The 18279-nt window shown below is 49.2% G+C and overlaps 1 protein-coding gene across 4 annotated transcripts in view; it reads right to left on the reverse strand.

The window, feature by feature from the left end:
• DSTYK (dual serine/threonine and tyrosine protein kinase) overlaps positions 1-16195 on the reverse strand; it is a 61309-nt gene extending 45114 nt beyond the window's left edge. Inside the window, exon 1 of one of the 4 annotated variants that reach the window (XM_002717566.6) lies at positions 15709-16195. In XM_002717566.6, coding sequence (XP_002717612.1) covers positions 15709-15982 — 274 coding nt within the window. In that variant the 5' untranslated portion in view covers positions 15983-16195. The remainder of the gene's footprint in view (positions 1-15708) is intronic. The other 3 variants (XM_008268524.5, XM_089312099.1, XM_089312100.1) reach the window with 3 other exon arrangements.
• Between the last annotated feature and the right edge of the window lie 2084 nt (positions 16196-18279).

Raw genomic sequence — 18279 nt, forward strand, 5'->3', positions numbered from 1 at the left:
GGTGCTTTTTTAACTTTGGTTGCTTTTAAGACTGAATTTCCTAGAATATATGCTTTTATGGCAATTTTTCTTAAGTCCTCTCTGAAAGTGAGTGAAATGCAAAGGGTTTTATAGCAAAGTGAAGCAACCAGTGACACAAATACTGCATTTCCAATAACTGTATACACCAAAAGCAGAGAAAAGGACAAACCCTAAGCTGAGAAAGGAATGCAATATAGTCGTTCTACCACAATCAATTCTTCTGCAAGCTTTAGAGTATTGAGCTATCCAGGAGTGAAAAGAAAAAAAAATTCTAACCAAGAAACATCATTCTCAAACAAGCTCGGGGACCTCCAGCTAAATTTAAAAGATTTCCAGTGACACAGAAGGCACCACTGTTTAAGGAAAACACACACTGAGGGTTTCAGAATCTTGGGACCAAGGAATACAAGGCACAGTCACTTAATGAGGGGGAAAGTGCTGATAAATGTGTTGTTCAGTAGTTTTGTCACTATACAAACATCAAGGAATGAACACAAACAGCGACAATGCCATCAGGCAATACAATCTTTGGGGATCATGGTCATATATATGGTCATCATTGACCAGAACACCGTTATGCAGCCAAAAGGGACAGTGATTGGCGATTAGAGACTGCATCGCACTCACCGACCAAAAGCTCTCATAGGAAGCTGAAGGTCTACAGGTCTCCTGGCCGGTGGTCATGTCTTCAAGGGTGGACTGTCCCGACCCCTGGGGATGAGGCAGCCTTTCTAGAGGCTGATGCCACCAGGAGCCACACGGAATGAGGGCACTCAGCAGCCTGCTGACAAGTTCCTTTCTGGGTGAAACTGCTCCTGGGGCTGGTCATGCTACAGGGGAACAGAAACGCAGCTGGCAGCTGAGGCTGTAATTTATTGGGATGCAGAGACGGAAGCGATTCCTCAAAGGAAGCCAACTCCATGCTCAGATTCTGTCAGTTGGAAGGCTCTGGATAATAGCTTGGAACCATTAAGAAAGTTCCAAAGGTGGGGACATGTCAGAAAGACAAAAGAAGCAGCTTTCAGAGGGACTCACTTACCAAACCGGGGACAATTTAAGCATAAAAATAAAAAAATGATAGTAAGAGATTACAGCATATTGAAAAAACTCAAAAGCCTGCATTGACATAAATAATTAAAAGAAAAAGAAGGCATGTTCTTCTTTTTGAAGATTTATTTACTTATTTGAAAGATAGAGTTACAAAGAGATAGAGAGACATAGAAAGAGAGATTTTCCATCTACTGGTTCACTCCCCAAATGGTTGCAACAGTCTGGAACTCCATCAGGGTCTCCCACATAGGTGGCAGAGGCCCAAATACTCTGACCATCTTCTGCTGCTTTCCCAAGAGCACTGGCAGGGAGCTGGATTGGAAGAGGAGTAGCCAGGATTTGAACCAGCACTCATATGGGACGCTGGCATCACAGGCTTACCCCGATGCTGGCCCTGGGAGGCTCTTTTTTACAGCAGAATACCAACTACTAAATACAGAAGGAACAAAGGATACAAAACCCACTAAGGTGGACCTTGTGGAGCGGTAGGTTAAGACGCCCTTGGGACATCGACATCCCCTATGTGTGCCTGGGATCAAGTCCTGACTCTGTCTACAATCAGGCTTCCTATGCATGCACACTCTGGGAGGCGGCAGGTGATGGCTGAAGTTCTTGGGTTCCTGCCACCCACAAGCGACATCTGGTTGGAGCTGCAGACTCCTGGCTTCACCCTGACCCAGACCCAGGTGACCAAGACATCTGGAGGGTGAATCAGCAGATGGAAGATTTTCTCTGTTGCTCTGCTTTTCAAATTAAAAAAAAAAAAAAACTTAAAAAAAAAAAAAACAAACACCATTGAGGTAGGTAGGCGTTGTCAAAGGATGCTTGTGGAGGGAAGGTTTTTGAGGAACAGGATATCAGTGAAATCTCAAAACACCTCCTTACAAAAGACTAATCAACTGCAAAGAGAAAAAACGGTGAACTGCAGGTGGAGAGACCGCAGACACCCACATGACTAGTGAGCAAGCTCAACATCTCCAGGGAGGAGCTGATGTTGTGTGCTCTGTGACCTGATGTTTCTGCACCTAGTCTTGCTAAGAACTCTTGACCTGAGGCCCAGGAGGAGGGTCACCCTACAGAATAGAAGGCCCCACTCTTTAAATCTTTTGAGTCAGGAAGGCCAGGGAAAGGCAAGGAAGTGTTCTGGATGAAGCGAGTCTGAAAAGACACGACATGTGTTCCCAGATAGGATCCTGGACCAAAAAGCAAAAAACGTTGTTAGGGCGGCTGGCAAACCTTGAAATGAGGCCTGTGGCCTGGATGGCAGCACTGAATCAATGGTGACTTGCTGGTGTGGAGCGTTGTATGCTGCTGTGTGGAAGCATGCCCTTGTTTGGGAGAAATGCATCAAAGAGTGTTGGGAGGAGGTGAGACAACCTATGTGCATCTTGCTCCACAAAGGTTTAGAAAATGACAGGACATAATATATACGGGAGGTTGCTAATGGAGCAAATACATTAAAATGTTAGCAACAGGGCAATCTGTAGGAAGCAGGATGAGAGTTCTCTGTACTGTACTGTTCTGGCAACACTTACGTAGGTTTGAAAAAATACATACATTTTCAATATATTTATATTTTACATATAAAATATATTTATAGTGTGTGTGTATATATAGTGATCCAGCGGGATTCCTAGCAAAGCTCACACAACTCTGGATCTTAGAGGAAGAGATCAGCAGACAGTATTTTACTTGCCAAGAAAAAACAGCAGGAGAAAATATAACACAGACAGTAATATTAGGACTTGAACAGTAACAGTTCCTTCATTGTCTCTACCCAGCCCTGCACATCACTGGTTATCTCTTCACTCTCCCTGGAATGGTTGACTGTTGCCCATTCGGAATCTGAGTTCAGGGCACTAACCTAAGTCTGGATCGGATTTGGAATCCAACTCCACAAGGCTAAGCAGTGAAGCCCAAAACACTGCAGCACAGGACACACTGATGGAAATTGCCAGCGACCATCAAGTTCATTCATCAAGAAGATTTTGTACCACCTGCAGTGGCCCCTTCTGTTTGCTCGGGGCTAGAAAACACACCGTCACCTCTTTTTTTTTTTTTTTTTTTGACAGGCAGTTAGTGAGAGAGAGATAGAGAGAGAAAGGACCGAAGGACAGTCACCTCTTTATCACACACTAACTACTCTTTTTATTTAAAAGAAAAAAAGGCATTTCTCTTGTTGTTTTTTTTTTTTTTTAAAGTTTATTTATTTGAAAAGCAGGCAGACAGAGACAGATCTTCTGTCTGTTGGTTCACTCCCCAAATGCCCACAACAGCCAAGGCCAGGCCAAGGCCAGGGGCTGAGAACTCCATCTAGGTCTCCCATGGAGGGACCAAGGCACTTGGGCCATTGTTGGCTGCCTCCCCATGTTTGCATTATCAGTAAGCACAGGCAAGACTCAATCCCGGGCACTACATATGGGATGTGGCGTCCCAAGCTGTGGCTCAACCCTACAACACAACGCCCACTCCTAAAAACCACTTTTCTAGGTTGGAGCAGCAGGACTTCACCATCTCTCCATCAAACAAGAACCAACGCAAAAGGCCAGTTGTTGCATCAGGAGAGTGAAATAGGTTTCTGGGATGGCAGACGCTAAGGATGGACTTCCTCCTACTAGCCACTCTCCCCACATTCCTCCTTGCACTTAATTTCTCCATAACATTAAAGGCTAAGGCCAGAGTATATTTCACAGAATAGTCCTAAAAAGTAAACTCCATGTTCAGTCACTGTCCCTCTTAATTTGAACAGGAGCTTCTCCTGAAACTAATCTTATAGCAGCTGCGTTTGTCACAGGACCTTAGTCCTCACGTCCGTGCTCTGGAAAGTTGGCTTGATTAAAAAAAAAAATCCCTAGGAAATTCTCTCCCCATTATGCAGACTGAAAAGGCGGGGGGGGGGGGGGGGGGAGAAACTGACATCTGTCTGACATAATAAGGCACTAAAGCTCTTAATCTGACAAAGCTAAAATCAGACATTTTTTATACCCAAGTAAAGGAAAGAGGATAAAAGCACTTTTTAAAAAGAAATGTAAATTTTTAAAAAACCAAAGGCTTTTATGAATACATAACCCAGACATCCTCCTTTGGGAGGTTCTGCTGCATCACTTGGTTAGACAAGTGAAAAGCACAACGATCCTCAAGCCCTGCTCCCCGCCTCCCACCCAGAGAACAACACCCCAGGGAACGGAGGCTCGGTGTAGATAGCCCAGCTCCAAAGAGCGCGGTCAGAAGGTTCCCACAGGGCTGCGGAGCACACCCAGACCACTGGCACCGCACGTGACGGGCACTTCAACCAGGGTCCACAGGGGATCTGGTCAGTCCCCGGGCTCGGACCAAGTTTCCTTCAGAGTTTCGGTCTGGACTTTGCAGGAACATTTTTACGCACAAGGGAACTTTCTTAGCGAGCCTGATTTATAGCTCCCAGCAAGAGGCACATACCTCAACCACCACTACGTCCATCCTCTGTTCAGATGTCAAGTTCCTGCACTCCCAAGATCAACAACTCCTCACCTGGCAAAGGACTGACTCGATGTTCAAGCCCAGGAACAGCCTACGCTGACTGCACATCCTGCTAGGGGACTCTACCACATCTCTTGGGCTCAGGACAGAAAACGTGCATCTTCCATGGACTCCCCCTATTGTCTCATTATGAATGACATCACTCAGATTCCCCAGACCACACAGAAAGCAAAAGTCATCCCTAGAGGCTGACTGCTTTCCTAAAGGAGGAGCAAATTCACCTGATGTCTTCCTATTGTCAGGGAACACACCGCATTCACCCGCACACCCCACACTCTTCTTGCTGGCTTCTCCATGAGTAACCTCTAAGAAACACACGGAGATGAAAGAAACTCTCACGGTAATCTTTATGAACACCCACTGCATGTGAACCACACACAACTTTCACTACCCCATCAGAAGGGGACAGGGCCAATTCCCTGCACTATCAGAGTGAGCAGAGCATCTCGGTTCCTATCCTATCAATGCCATTTAATCTTATACCCACCCCACCCCTTCAAAGACAGCTAGTGGCTAAGTAGGTAACCAATTTGTAGAAAATCCTCTACAAGGGACATGACAAAACACTAATTTTTCTTTGTAGCACCAATATGGAATTAATAATCTATTAGTTGGACAAGAGTGGTTTACTATTGTGTGTCTAAGGACAGAATCAGACAGCAAGTAAAGACTTGTTGAATGAATGAATATTAAGAATTGGGGATGGAGCTGTGGTATAGTAGGTTAAGCCTCTGCCTGCAGTACCAACATCCCATATGGGTGCTGGTTCCACTCGCGGCTGCTCCACTTCTGATCCCGCACCCTGCTATGCCCTGGAAAAGCATTAAAAAATGACCCAAGTGGGCCGGCGCCGCGGCTCACTAGGCTAATCCTCCGCCTAGCGGCGCCGGCACACTGGGTTCTAGTCCCGGTCGGGGCGCCGGATTCTGTCCCGGTTGCCCCTCTTCCAGGCCAGCCCTCTGCTGTGGCCAGGGAGTGCAGTGGAGGATGGCCCAGGTGCTTGGGCCCTGCACCCCATGGGAGACCAGGAAAAGCACCTGGCTCCTGGCTCCTGCCATCGGATCAGCGCAGTGCGCCGGCTGCAGCGCGCTGGCCGCGGCGGCCATTGGAGGGTGAACCAGCGGCAAAGGAAGACTTTTCTCTGTCTCTCTCTCTCACTGTCCACTCTGCCTGTCAAAAAAAAAAAAAAAAAAAAAAAAAAAAACTTACTTTGAGACCGGCTTTGTGGCACAGCAGTTTAGGCTGCCACCCACAACCTCGGCATCCCATATGCACTCCACTTCCAGTCCTGGCTGTTCTGCTTCTGATCCAGATCCCTGAAGATGTACCAGGGAGGACAGCGGAGATGGCCCCACGTGCTTGGGTGCTTGGGCCCCTGTCATGCATGTGGAAGACTTTAATGGAGTTCCAGGCTTTAGCCTTTGGCCTGGCCCAGCCTCAGCCACTGGAGCTGACGGGTGTGAACCAGAAGACACAAGATCTGTCTGCCCCACTCTCTTTGCCACTCTCCCTTTCAAATTAATAAATAAAATCGTTTTTTAAAAAAGAATTTACTGGGACTGGCGTTGTGGCATAGTGGGCTAAGTCTCCACCTGTGACACCGGTGTCCCATATGGGTGCTGGTTCCAGTCCTGGCTGCTCCTCTTCCAATTCAGCTGCCTGCTATGGCCTGGGGAAGCAGTAGAGGATAGCCTAAGTGCTTGGGCCACTGCACCCACGTGGGAGACCCAGAAGAATCTCCTGGTTCTTGGCTTTGGATCAGCCCAGCCCTGGCCATTGTGGCCACTTGGGGAATGAACCAGTGGATGGAAGATCTTTCTCTCTGTCTCTCTGTAGCTCTACCTCTCAAATAAATGGATAATTCTTTAAAAAAGATTTACTTCCTATATCATAGTGATACTCTGGTCTCTTAATGTTGCATATGACTCATTCTTGGGGACAGGAAAATAATTATTTAGGATATTACTATAGAATGCAATTCCAGTCTAATTAATCATCTATCAAATGCATACCACTGTTCGTTTATTTATTTATTTGAAAGACAGTGACAGGGAGAGATAGAGAGAGAAAGAAGGAGAGATCTTTTATCCACTTCTATTCTCCCAAATGGTCATAAGAGCCAGGCTGGGTCAGCTTGAAGCCAAGAGCCAGAAACTCCCTCCAGGTCTCCCAGTTGAGTAGCAGGGACTCATGTACTTCAGCCATCATCTATTGCTTCCCAGGCGAATTAACAGGGAGCAGGGTTAGAAGTGGAGTAGCCAGGACTCAAAATGGTGCTCCAATATGAGATGTGGGTACCTTCACCTGTTGCACCACAACACTGGCCCCACTGCTGTTCTTTTTTAGAGGCCCAGATAGTAGAATGTGGGTGAATCTATACAAATCTGTATATTCTCTCTTTTCTTTTTTTTTTTCAAATATTTATTTATTTATTTGAAAGGCAGAGTTACAGAGAGGCAGAGGCAAAGCGACAGAAGTCTTCCATCTCCTAGTTCACTCCCCAAATGACTGCAACGGCCGGAGCTGGGCCAATCTGAAGCCAGGAGCCAGGAGCCTCCTCTCAGTCTCCCATATGGGTGCAGTGGCCCAAGGACTTGGGTCACCTTTTACAGCTTTACCAGAACACAGCATGGAGTGGAGCAGCCAGGACTCAAACCAGCGCTCATATGGGATGCCCAGCACTGCAGGCGGCAGCTCTACCTGCTAACACCACAGTGCCAGCCCCACAAATCTGTATTTTCTATGGAAAAAAATACCCTTTTGAATGAGAATTAAATTGCATTCAATTGCAAAACATTCTAATACTTACTAGCCTTGAAACTGAGAGATCTTTATTTGCTTATTACATACAAACACTATGGTAGGCACTGCAAAGATGGGTACAACACAATCTCTACCCTCAGGGGCTCACAATCTACTTGGCTGGATAATATACCCATAGTTACGAGAGAGAGAGAGAGAGATGAGGAGAAAAGTAAACAAATAAAAACATGGTCTGTATGGCCAGAGTCTATAGGAATTAAGCAACAAATATACACCTCATACACATACCTTTAGTTTACTTTTTATAATAATCTATATTTCTATAATATTTTTATACTCAATTTATCTATCTATCTAATTTACTTGAAACGCAGAGTGACAGAGAGAGATTTTCACCTGTTGGTTTACTCCCCAAATGCCCACAACAGCCAGGGCTGGGCCAGACCAAAGCCAGGAGCCAATACCTCCCTCTGGGTTATCTGTCGGGTGGCAGGAAACCATGTACTGGTGCTTCCCAAGCACATCAGTAGGAAGCTGGGTCAGAGTGGAGAAGCCTGGACTAATGTCAAAGAAGCCCTCTGACAGGGCATACGGGACTGAGAAATGGTAGTTTAATCTGCTGCACCACAACACAAATCCTTTGCCTTCACTTTAATAGCAGATTTTTTGAGGTTTTCCATTTTTAAAATATTGTTTTTAAAGTGCATTTATTACAGTAAGATTCCTTGTTCTCTTAATCAAATAAAACAGAGAACAGAAGCATGAAGGGGGAAAAATGGAAAAAGTAGACAGAGCAAAACAAAATTTAACTACCAGATTGAATTTTCATTTTAGTCCATGCTTTCTTGAAAAACTATTTGCAAGATTAAAGTACTAACCACACTGAAATCAGTAATGACTCTTAAGACTAAACTGAACATGCTGCAAATGATAATAAGCTTACAGGCAATGTTTTTTAAGAGCAGGCAGAATTTTCCAGCCCTCTTTAACAGTAGCCTTGTGCATGGGAAACCGATTATCCTAGGAAAGGAAGATTAGGAAGGGGAAAGGCTAAAAAGGCAGAGGGTGCAAAGTGCCACTGTGTTGGGGAGGCCATTTCCTCCCAGGCCCCTCCGAGGGAGCAGGAAACAGCGAGGATAGCAAAGGGCCTGACGCTCTGCACGTTAGGGCAGCTGCAATGAGGGCCTGAGCAGGTCATGTCATACTGTGCTCATTCAGTTCAATAAAATCTCCCACTGAAGCAAATTATGACTGCACGGTAAGCCATGGAGCCTGGCTTATGACTCACTGGTAATAAAGTCTCTCGGCTGCTGCCCGGGTGTATTTTAAATTCCCATTGTCAAGTCAGAAAAGAACGAAAAGCAGAATTGGATTGGGAGCCTAGAGACCTGGGCCTAAATCTGGCTCTGGCCCAAAATGGTTCTGTCCCACATTCCGTCTTTCTGCCCTTATTCCTCCCCTATCTCCACAGTCCAACTTCCTAATCCAATCAATGCTCTTCAACTACATACACACTGAAATAGCACTAACTATGTCAGTTCTTTGATGTATAATGTCTGCAAGTGTCACAACTCTGTGAGGTCAGCATTATCACTTCCATCTTTTTCTTTTTTTTTTTTTTTTTTTTTTTTTTTTTTGACAGGCAGAGTGGACAGTGAGAGAGAGAGACAGAGAGAAAGGTCTTCCTTTGCCGTTGGTTCACCCTCCAATGGCCGCCGCGGCCGGCGCGCTGCGGCCAGCGCACCGCGCTGATCCGATGGCAGGAGCCAGGAGCCAGGTGCTTTTCCTGGTCTCCCATGGGGTGCAGGGCCCAAGCACCTGGGCCATCCTCCACTGCACTCCCGGGCCACAGCAGAGGGCTGGCCTGGAAGAGGGGCAACCGGGACAGAATCCGGCGCCCCAACCGGGACTAGAACCCGGTGTGCCGGCGCCGCTAGGCGGAGGATTAGCCTAGTGAGCCGCGGCGCCGGCCCCATCTTTTTCTTGAGACATAATTCGCCCTTTTTAGGGCCGGCACTGAGGCACAGCGGGTCAAAGCTCCAACATGCATCACCAGCAGCTCATCTGGGCAAGGTTAGAGTTCCAGCTGCTCCACTTCCAGTCCAGCTTCCTGCTAATGCTCCTGGGAGAGCAGCAGAGGATAACCCAAGTGCTTGGGCCCCTGCAACCCATGTAGGAGACCCAGAAGAAGCTCCTGGCTCCTGGCTTTGGCCTGGCCCAGCCTCAGTCATTGTGGCCATTTGGGGAGTGAACCAGCACATGGAAGACCTCTCTGTCTCTATCTCTACCTCTCTCTCCAACTCTGCCTTTCAAATAAATAAAAATAAATCAAAAAATTTTGCCCTTTTCAAGCGAATGATTCAGTGGATTTTAGTTACATTCACAAGGCTGTACAACCATCAACAACCCCCCTTCCCAGAAAACCCTCCCTCTACTAGCAACCACCCCTCACTTTCCTCTCCCAGACTCCCTGGCAGCCACTAACCTACCTTCCATCTTTTCAAACTAGCTTATTTTGGACATTTCATATAAGAGAAATAAAAAAATATGGAATTGTGTGTCATTCCTGTTTTACGTATGAAGAACCCAAGACTCAAACTGGTTAAGAATCTTGTCCCAAGTCACAAAGTTAACAAGAGAGTATACTACCATAGGAACCCAGGTGTGATTTAAGTGCTTATGTCTGCTTTTGACCATTGTATGCTATTTCCCTACGGGGAAGAAGTGAGAAAGAGAAGGTTTTAGATATACTTGGGAAAATGGGGTTTAAGAAGCACAATTATAGCACCATCTCTACTGAGATGAACTGCATAGGTAGGTCCCTCTAAACAGATCATACAGACTACTAGAGAGCACACCCGCCCCAGGTCCACCCACAACCCAGCCAACTTTCTATCCCTTCCCCAAGTGTCACTCTGTTACTTAAACTTTATTAGCCATATATATTTTGAAGAAAACATCTATTTTCCAAAAATAAGCAAACTAGTCCAAGAAAAATGTCTATTTTCAATAAATGTGCTGGTGCTTCTCCCCTCTTTTCAAAAAAGATTTACTTATTTATTTCAAACGCAGGTTTGTTTGACAGGGAGAGAGGAACACACACACACATATACAGAGAGAGACAGAGAAAGAGAAAGACAGAGAAAGAGAAAGATCTTCTGTCTGCTGGTTCACTCACAAAATGCCAACAACAATGGGGGTTGCAGGTCCAGGCCAAAGCCAGGAGCAAGGAACTCCATTTGGGTCTCCCACACGGGTGGCAGGAACCCAAGTACCTGGGCCATCATTCACTTTTCCAGGCACATTTTAGCAGGAAACTGGATTAAAAGGGGGAGTAGCCAGGACTTGAAGGGGCGCTCTAATATGGGATACAGGCATCCCACACTGTGGCTTAACCTACTGTGCCACAACACCCACCCCTCCCCTTTCTTCTAAATTCTGGCATCAGCTGATACTAAATGTGACAAAAAGAAAGTGAAAAATATTGGGAGAAACATACCCATCAGCTAACCATAACCAAAGGCAAGAGCTATCAAAGCTAAGAATTACAACTCACATAAAACGCCTATAATCTAGCCATCTTAGCCGTCTGCTCTTCCCCTCTGCTTTCTGTGTTGTGTAGGTATATGCTTTAGATCAAATTATAACGATCTAAGTTCAGATCTTCCTAGTCCTTTTTATACATTATCCAACATAAAAAAGTAAGTGTACTTTAATGATCATCATTATAATTATTCTTTCTTTCTTAGGAAAAACATATAGAAGGAAAAGACGGATCTCTACTTGCTCAAGGCCAAGACCAATGTCTTTATTTGACGTTGTAATCCCACATACATAGCATATGGATTGGCACATACCAAGTACTCCAATGTTTATCCAACCTACTAATACTTACATAACACCTTACTAGGCAGTTACTTTTTAAAACTATTTATTTCTATTTTACTTATTTGAAAGGCAGAGACAGACAGACAGACAGAGATCTTCCATCCACTGATTCACTCCCCAGATGCCTGTAAAGGCCAGGGCTGGACCAGGCCAAAGCCAGGAGCTAGGAACTCAATCCAGTTCCCCCATGGATAGCAGAGACTCAATTATTTGACCCATCACTTGCTGCCCCCCAAGGTGCACCTCAGCAAGAGCAGGAATCCAGAGCAGAGCCAGGACTCGAACCCAGGCTCTCAGACATGAGACAGGAGACTCCAAAACAGCATCTTAACTATTATGCCAAACGCCCATGCCTCCCAGCCCCCAGCACTGTTCTAAACAAATACATATATTAACTCCCAAGATTCTTAGAGGTAATCACTATCCCAATCCCCACTGCCAGCTGAGGAAATTGATACAACACAGCTGTGGTTGCCCAAGGTCTTCCACTTAACAGGAGGTTGCACCAGGATTAAAGGAAGGCGCACATGGCATTCCAACAAGATACATTTAAGTCACTCTAATTTCTTAAAATTGAGAAATTCATGACAAAGTACAACAGAAAAGAACTCTACTGGATCATAAAATAAGAAAAACATTGGAGCCAGCACCATGGCACAGTGGGCTAAAGCCTAGGCCTATAACACTAGCATCCCATATGGGTGCTGGTTCAAGTCCCGGCTGTTCCACTTCCGATCCAGCTCCCTGCTAATGTGCCTGGGAAAGCAGCAGCAGATGGCCCGAGTGCTTGAGCCCCTGCATCCACGTGGGAGACCTGAAAGAAGCTTCTGGCTCCTGACTTCAGATCAGCTCAGATCCAGCTGTTGAGGCCATCTGGGGAATGAACCAGCAGATGGAAGACCCCCCCGCCTCTGTCTTTGTCTCTACCTCTCTCTGTAACTCTGTCTTTCAAATAAATAAAATAAATCTTAAAAGAAAAGCATTTTTCTGTCTGCTACTCTGCAATACTCCATCCTGCGTTTCTTCAGAAGTGCTAAAGCCTTCACGTCGTTACTTCTGCAACCTCTGAGAGACGGAAAGCACCAGAGGGGCTTGCATCCCCTGCATTTAGGGGAAAAGAAGGCCAATGAAGAGGCTCCGAATCACGCACACTTCACTTACAATCCAGTTTTCCTTGTACAGACCAAGCTACCCTTAAAAAATAATTTTTTCAGAATTCTGTTCCATCAACTCTTTAACTTTTACAGTGATCGTGGGAGTTGGCATTGTGGTACAATAGGTTAAGCCACTCCTTTGGAACACCTGCTTCCCTTATCCGAGTGTCAGTCCAAGTCCTGGCTATTCCAAGCTTCCAACTCAGCTTCCTGCTAGTGCGCCTAGGAGGCAGTGGGTGATGGCCTGAGTGCTTGGGTTCCAAGTGGGAGACCTGGATGGAGCTCCTGGCTCCTGGCTTCAACCTGGACTAGCCCTGGCTGCTGCAGGCATTTATGAAGTGAATCAGGGAATGGGAGATTCCGTCTCTCTCTCTCTCTCTCTCTGTCCTCTCCATCATTCTGCCTTTCAAATAAATAAATCTTTAAAAACTAAAATAATCATGTTCATTTTATTTTCTCTACACTGACCCCAGTGAATATAAAATTATCAGACTTAAGAGAGAGGCTGGTGCTGCGGCTCAATAGGCTAATCCTCCACCTGCGGCGCCGGCACACCGGGTTCTAGTCCTGGTCGGGGCGCCGGATTCTGTCCTGGTTGCCCCTCTTCCAGGCCAGCTCTCTGCTGTGGCCCGGGAGTGCAGTGGAGGATGGCCCAAGTCCTTGGGCCCTGCACCTGCATGGGAGACCAGGAGAAGCACCTGACTCCTGGCTTCGGATCAGCGCAGTGCGCCAGCCACAGCAGCCATTGGAGGGTGAACCAATGGCAAAAGGAAGACCTTTCTCTCTATCTCCCTCTCTCACTGTCCACTCTACCTGTCAAAAAAAGAGAGAGAGAGAGAGAGAGAAGCATTATTTGGGAGTTGAAGGTAAAATGTTAAAAATCTGGGGTTATTACAGGACATTCTAAATGGTATATAAAGAGACGTGAAAATTGTTTTACTAACTGTCTCCACCCTTGCAGTCCAGTAGTTTCACATTCAGTTAACGCCTGATCTTCAGCTGCTCAGCTCCATCCAGCCCAGAAGCACTTTCACTCGGAAATGATGATTAAAGCCTTCCAGAGGTTTGCAAGTTAAGAATTGAGTGTCCCTTCCCTTAACATTCCAAATTCCTGTTAATCAGAAACCAATATTCGTAAAAGAAAGTTGAGACTCTGTCTGAATGAACTTGACCTTACAAAGCTAACTATAAAAGGAGAGAACAAGAGCTAGCTGTCTTTTAAGGAATGGTTTCTACTTTCCGACATGATTATCTAAATAGCTGGGAAACTGCGTCCTGAATATATACTTAGCAAGCGCCACCTCATGAGTCTTCCTGGTACATTTTTGCCCCCAAAGACAACACTCTCCACACTGCAAGGAAGGAGAGCATTTTAGAGAACAAAAGCAAATTTCTCCAATCCTACCCTCCACGCCCTCTGAGAGTTTTTATTTGGGATGGACAAACTCCAGAGGGCGACAAGCATGAAATAGGCTGATTAGTTTATGATGCGGTCAACTAGAAAAGCCAATAAGGTGAAATACAAAGGTATAGTTGTATTTCTTAAGTTGGCCTTTTTTTTTTTTTTGACAGGCAGAGTGGACAGTGAGAGAGACAGACAGAGAGAAAGGTCTTCCTTTTTGCCGTTGGTTCACCCTCCAATGGCCGCTGGGGCCCGCACACTGCGCTGATCCGAAGCCAGGAGCCAGGTATTTCTCCTGGTCTTCCATGGGGTGCAGGGCCCAAGCACTTGGGCCATCCTCCACTGCACTCCCTGGCCACAGCAGAGAGCTGGACAGGAAGAGGGGCAACCTGGACAGAATCCGGCGCCCCGACCGGGACTAGAACCCGGAGTGCCAGCGCTGCAAGGCGGAGGATTAGCCTAGTGAGCCGCGGCGCCAGCCTTTAAGTTGGCTTTTAAAGAACAAAACCCAGTGCCAACCAGGGTGCCTTGAAACGTCTACCTCTCCGATTTTGTTCAGCAGTATTTCTAAAATCAATAGCTGTTTTACAGTAAGAGCAGCAATAGCGGGAGTTTTAAGATAAGCTGAGAAAAGCTGTGAGCTGGGACAGGAGCGCTGTGGGAAGCGCTGCTGGGAGAGGGCGAGGGACCTGCTCCGAACACCGCGGCAGCTCAGCTCTGTCTTCCCAAGGCCTCACAAGCCCACTTCCAGAACGGCAAATCTCTGGATACAGGACGACCAAAGCGCAACTTCCCCGCCGCCTCCCACTTACCCCATGAAGCAAAAGAAAAGCTTTTAAAATGGATCATCCAGGCCAACTAAAAGGAAGAGCAGCATTTAGGGCCCACCAGAATCCGACTAATTTTCAGCACCACGTATGCGATCCTCGTCAGATCGAGGATATTAAATACGAAACTTGGGGCCCAACCCACAAACTCAGAACAACTCAAGCGGCGGTGAGCTCACGTTCTAGTGTGCGGTCAGCATTTACATTTCTGGGGTGTGCCATCAGAATCCCCCAGGGTCTTTCCAGGTGAGATTAGATTCTCAGGGTCCACCGATCTCCCCTGCTCAGGCAGAATCGGAGACAGGGCCCGGGGCACGGCGCTGGGGTGCTGTGAATGCACACTTCGGCTTGAGAATCGGAAAGTTAAACCCACGGCGTCCCCAGGCTGAACCTCCAATGCCCTGTCCCTTCCGAGCCGTCTCCTCACTGAGGCGCGCTGCTTAACCGACTCGCCAGTTCCCCACCAGCACGGAGTCAGGGGAGATGAACTCAAGACGGCGCGCGGTCCCCAAGCATCGTGTCGAGAAAAGCGAGAGCAGCTGGACCCCTAGCGGGTCCCCTCCCTCTCCGCCTCCTTCACCAGCGGGGCAGCCGCATCTCGGAGACCCCCGCCACGAGTCGGCTGGGATTCCCCCTCGGCGACCCCGGGACCCGTTTCCAGCGTCCTCACAGAGCTGCTGGGGTCTGCACCGCACACGCTTCACCAAACACACACACACACCCCCGACCCCAGCGCAGGGCCGCGGGCTCCCGGGACAGCCTGCCCACCGCGTTCCTCCATCCCTGAACCGCCAGCTCCTTTCCTTTCAGGTGGACCCCGGCCCAGCCCGGCCCCGCGCGCGCACCGCCGGGTCCCGGCCCCCTCCTGCGCGCCCCCAGGGCTCCGGCGGGACTTCGCCGGCCCCCCGCCCCCGTCCTCGGGGTGCCCCTCTCCCGGCATCCCGTAGGCCAGGCCCGGGCGCCCGGCCGCGCGGCCCGACGCCCGCTTCCCGCGTCCTCGCGGGTTGTTTGGCACGGGCAGGGGCGCGGTCCTCCCTCCACTTGGCCCGTCCTGCCCTCTCCGCCTCGGGCCTGCCCGCCTTACCAGCCGGCAGCCCGGTTTCGGCGACATCGCCGGCAGGGCCGGGCTCGGCCCCGCCGCCGCCGCCCGCGGGGGAGGAGGGACAACTGTGGTTGTGGGAGCACTTGATGTCGCGGAAGAACTTCTGGGTCTCGCGCAGGTTCTGCCTCAGACGGCCCAGGTAGCGGCGATAGCGACCGAAGCCCCGGCTCAGCTCGCGGATCATTCCGCCGCCGCCGCCGCCGGGGCCGGGACCCGACACGGGCTCGCCGCCCCACGGCGCCCCGTCGCCCTCCATCTCCTCAGCGCTCTCTGCCTGCGCGGGTCAGTCCCCGGCCGCTGGTCCGGCCTCCCTCCTCCCCGCCCCCCAGGGCTTTAGGGAGGAGGAATCCGCCTCCTGACGCCCCCGCCTGCAGTCGGCAGAGCTTCCAGCCTCCGTCACGGCCGCGGCAAACAAACCAGCCCGCAGTGCGCCGCCATCGGAACCTTTCTCGCCACTCTGCAGAAGCGCGAGGGAAGGCTGACGGGGGGGACGCCGTCCCTGCAGGGCCTCCTGGGATTTGTAGTCCGGGCCGGGCCGGAGCCCCGAGGCCGGGGACCGCGTGCCTGTGGCTGGGACTGACTCCCAGCACCATCACCACGTTGGGTGACAACCTGACCCGTGCTTGCGCTTGCACGCTCTCCTCTCTTGAGAAAATGTGTCCTGCCCCTTCCAGGAGCACCCGTGGAGGAATTCTGCAGAATCCGGACGCAGCAGAAGTGGGGTGCCTTACTGACATCAGAGTGGAAGATTTTAGTAGCTAAGAGAAGGAAGGAAGCTCGCCCGCCCTGTTCCCACCCTGCGTGGCTCTCCCCCTTTCCCGGTGCAGCAGATGCTGGGGGCTTGGCTGAAAAGACCCCGGAAACAAGAACACCTCCCTCGCTGGCGTTCCTGACTTGGCGTCTGCAGATGCGGACGGGGGTCGTGAAGGGGCGGCCAGGAACCACAGGCCGAGGCTCTCAGCTGGTTACTTCCAGCGGGCAGATGGGCTGGGGAACGGGAAGTTGAGGTTTGCAGCCTTGCAGACCACTTGTGCTTCTCGTAACTCGGTCTCTGCTAGTATACACGACTCGTCTGGGCACGGACTCCCAGAGCCGTGCACACAAGGACCGGGGAGGGGGGCAGATCTTGGGGACTGGTGCCCCCTTGCCTGTTCCTCTCCTCCCCTCTCCCTGGTTCCTCAGCGGCGCTTAGGAGAGTTTGGGGCTGGACTCCCTGAGCGCCTTGGCCTGGGCAGCTGGGGCAGAGACCCTAGTGCCTCATGCACAAATCTGACTTCTGTCTCCCGCACTCCCCTCTTGAGTGCCGGGGCCCTTGACTAAGTGCTGTCATGATATTTGGAATGACTCAGCGAGAACTTGAAGGCCGCACCTTTCGGGGGGCTTTAACCTTCTAGAAAAGGGGGCCCCTCATCCAAATGAACCTGCACTTGAGAAATGGCTGGCTCTAAGGAAGCAGCCTGGCGCCACTTGAGGTTCTACTTGGCCAAATAGTCTCCGCTGGCCGCCCCTCATCTTTGCAAGGTTGTATTCCCCAAGCAAGGATCAGCAGAACAAATGAAATTACAACATGGAAATTTCCATACAAGATGGTCGATATTCTTTTTAAACATAGGAGAGCTGATTTGCCACACTGTAACTGCCAGCGGAGGAGGTGGGATGAGTGAGCCCCCGGACTGGGGTTGTACCTTGAAGAAGGGGCAAACAATGTGAATAGGTGGGGGTGATCAGAGAGGACTTTATCTCAGGTACAGGTCAGGGAACCCACCTTTTATAAAATTTATTCAGGGGAGTGGGCATGATGGTTAAGCCCCTGCTCGGGATGCCGGCTTCCCACAGTGGAGTGCCAGTTTGAGCCCCAGCTCCTCTACTTCTGACCCCGCTTCCTGTTAGCCTACCTGGGAGGGCGGTGGATGATGGCCCAAATGCTTGTGTCTCTGCCTTCAACCTGGGACACCCAGGTGGAGCTCGAGGCTCCTGGCTTCAGCCTTGCCCAGTCTCCACTGTTCCAAGCATTTGGGGAGTGAAACATGGGATGGAAAATCTAACTCTTTCTTTGTCTCTCCTTCTCTCTCATCACTCTGCCTTTAAAATTTTTAAAAATTCAATAAGGGGCCTGTGCCGTGGCGCAGTAGGTTAATCCTCCACCTGCGGTGCCAGCATCCCATATGGGTGCCGGTTTGAGTCCCAGCTGCCCCCTTCCAATCCAGCTCTCTGCTATGACCTGGGAAAGCAGTAGAGGATGGCTCAAGTGCTTGAGCCCCTGCACCCATGTGGCAGACCTGGAAGAAGTTCCTGGCTCCTGGCTCCTGGCTCCTTGCTCCTGGCTCCTGGCTCCTGGCTCCTGGCTTCAGATCAGCGCAGCTCCGGCCATCGCGGCAATCTGGGGAGTGGACCAAGAGAGAGAAGACATCTCTCTCTGTCTCTCCCTCTCACTATCTGTAACTCTACCTCTCAAATAAATAAATAAAATCTTTTTAAAATTTTCAATGAAACACTAAAAATTATTTATCATAGTTTATTTTTTTAAATAAGTAATACAAGAAGGTGGTATAA

The sequence above is a fragment of the Oryctolagus cuniculus genome, chromosome 13 (assembly GCF_051225735.1).
Source record: "Oryctolagus cuniculus isolate XC-2025 breed Fujian yellow rabbit chromosome 13, ASM5122573v1, whole genome shotgun sequence".
Taxonomy (NCBI): domain Eukaryota; kingdom Metazoa; phylum Chordata; class Mammalia; order Lagomorpha; family Leporidae; genus Oryctolagus; species Oryctolagus cuniculus.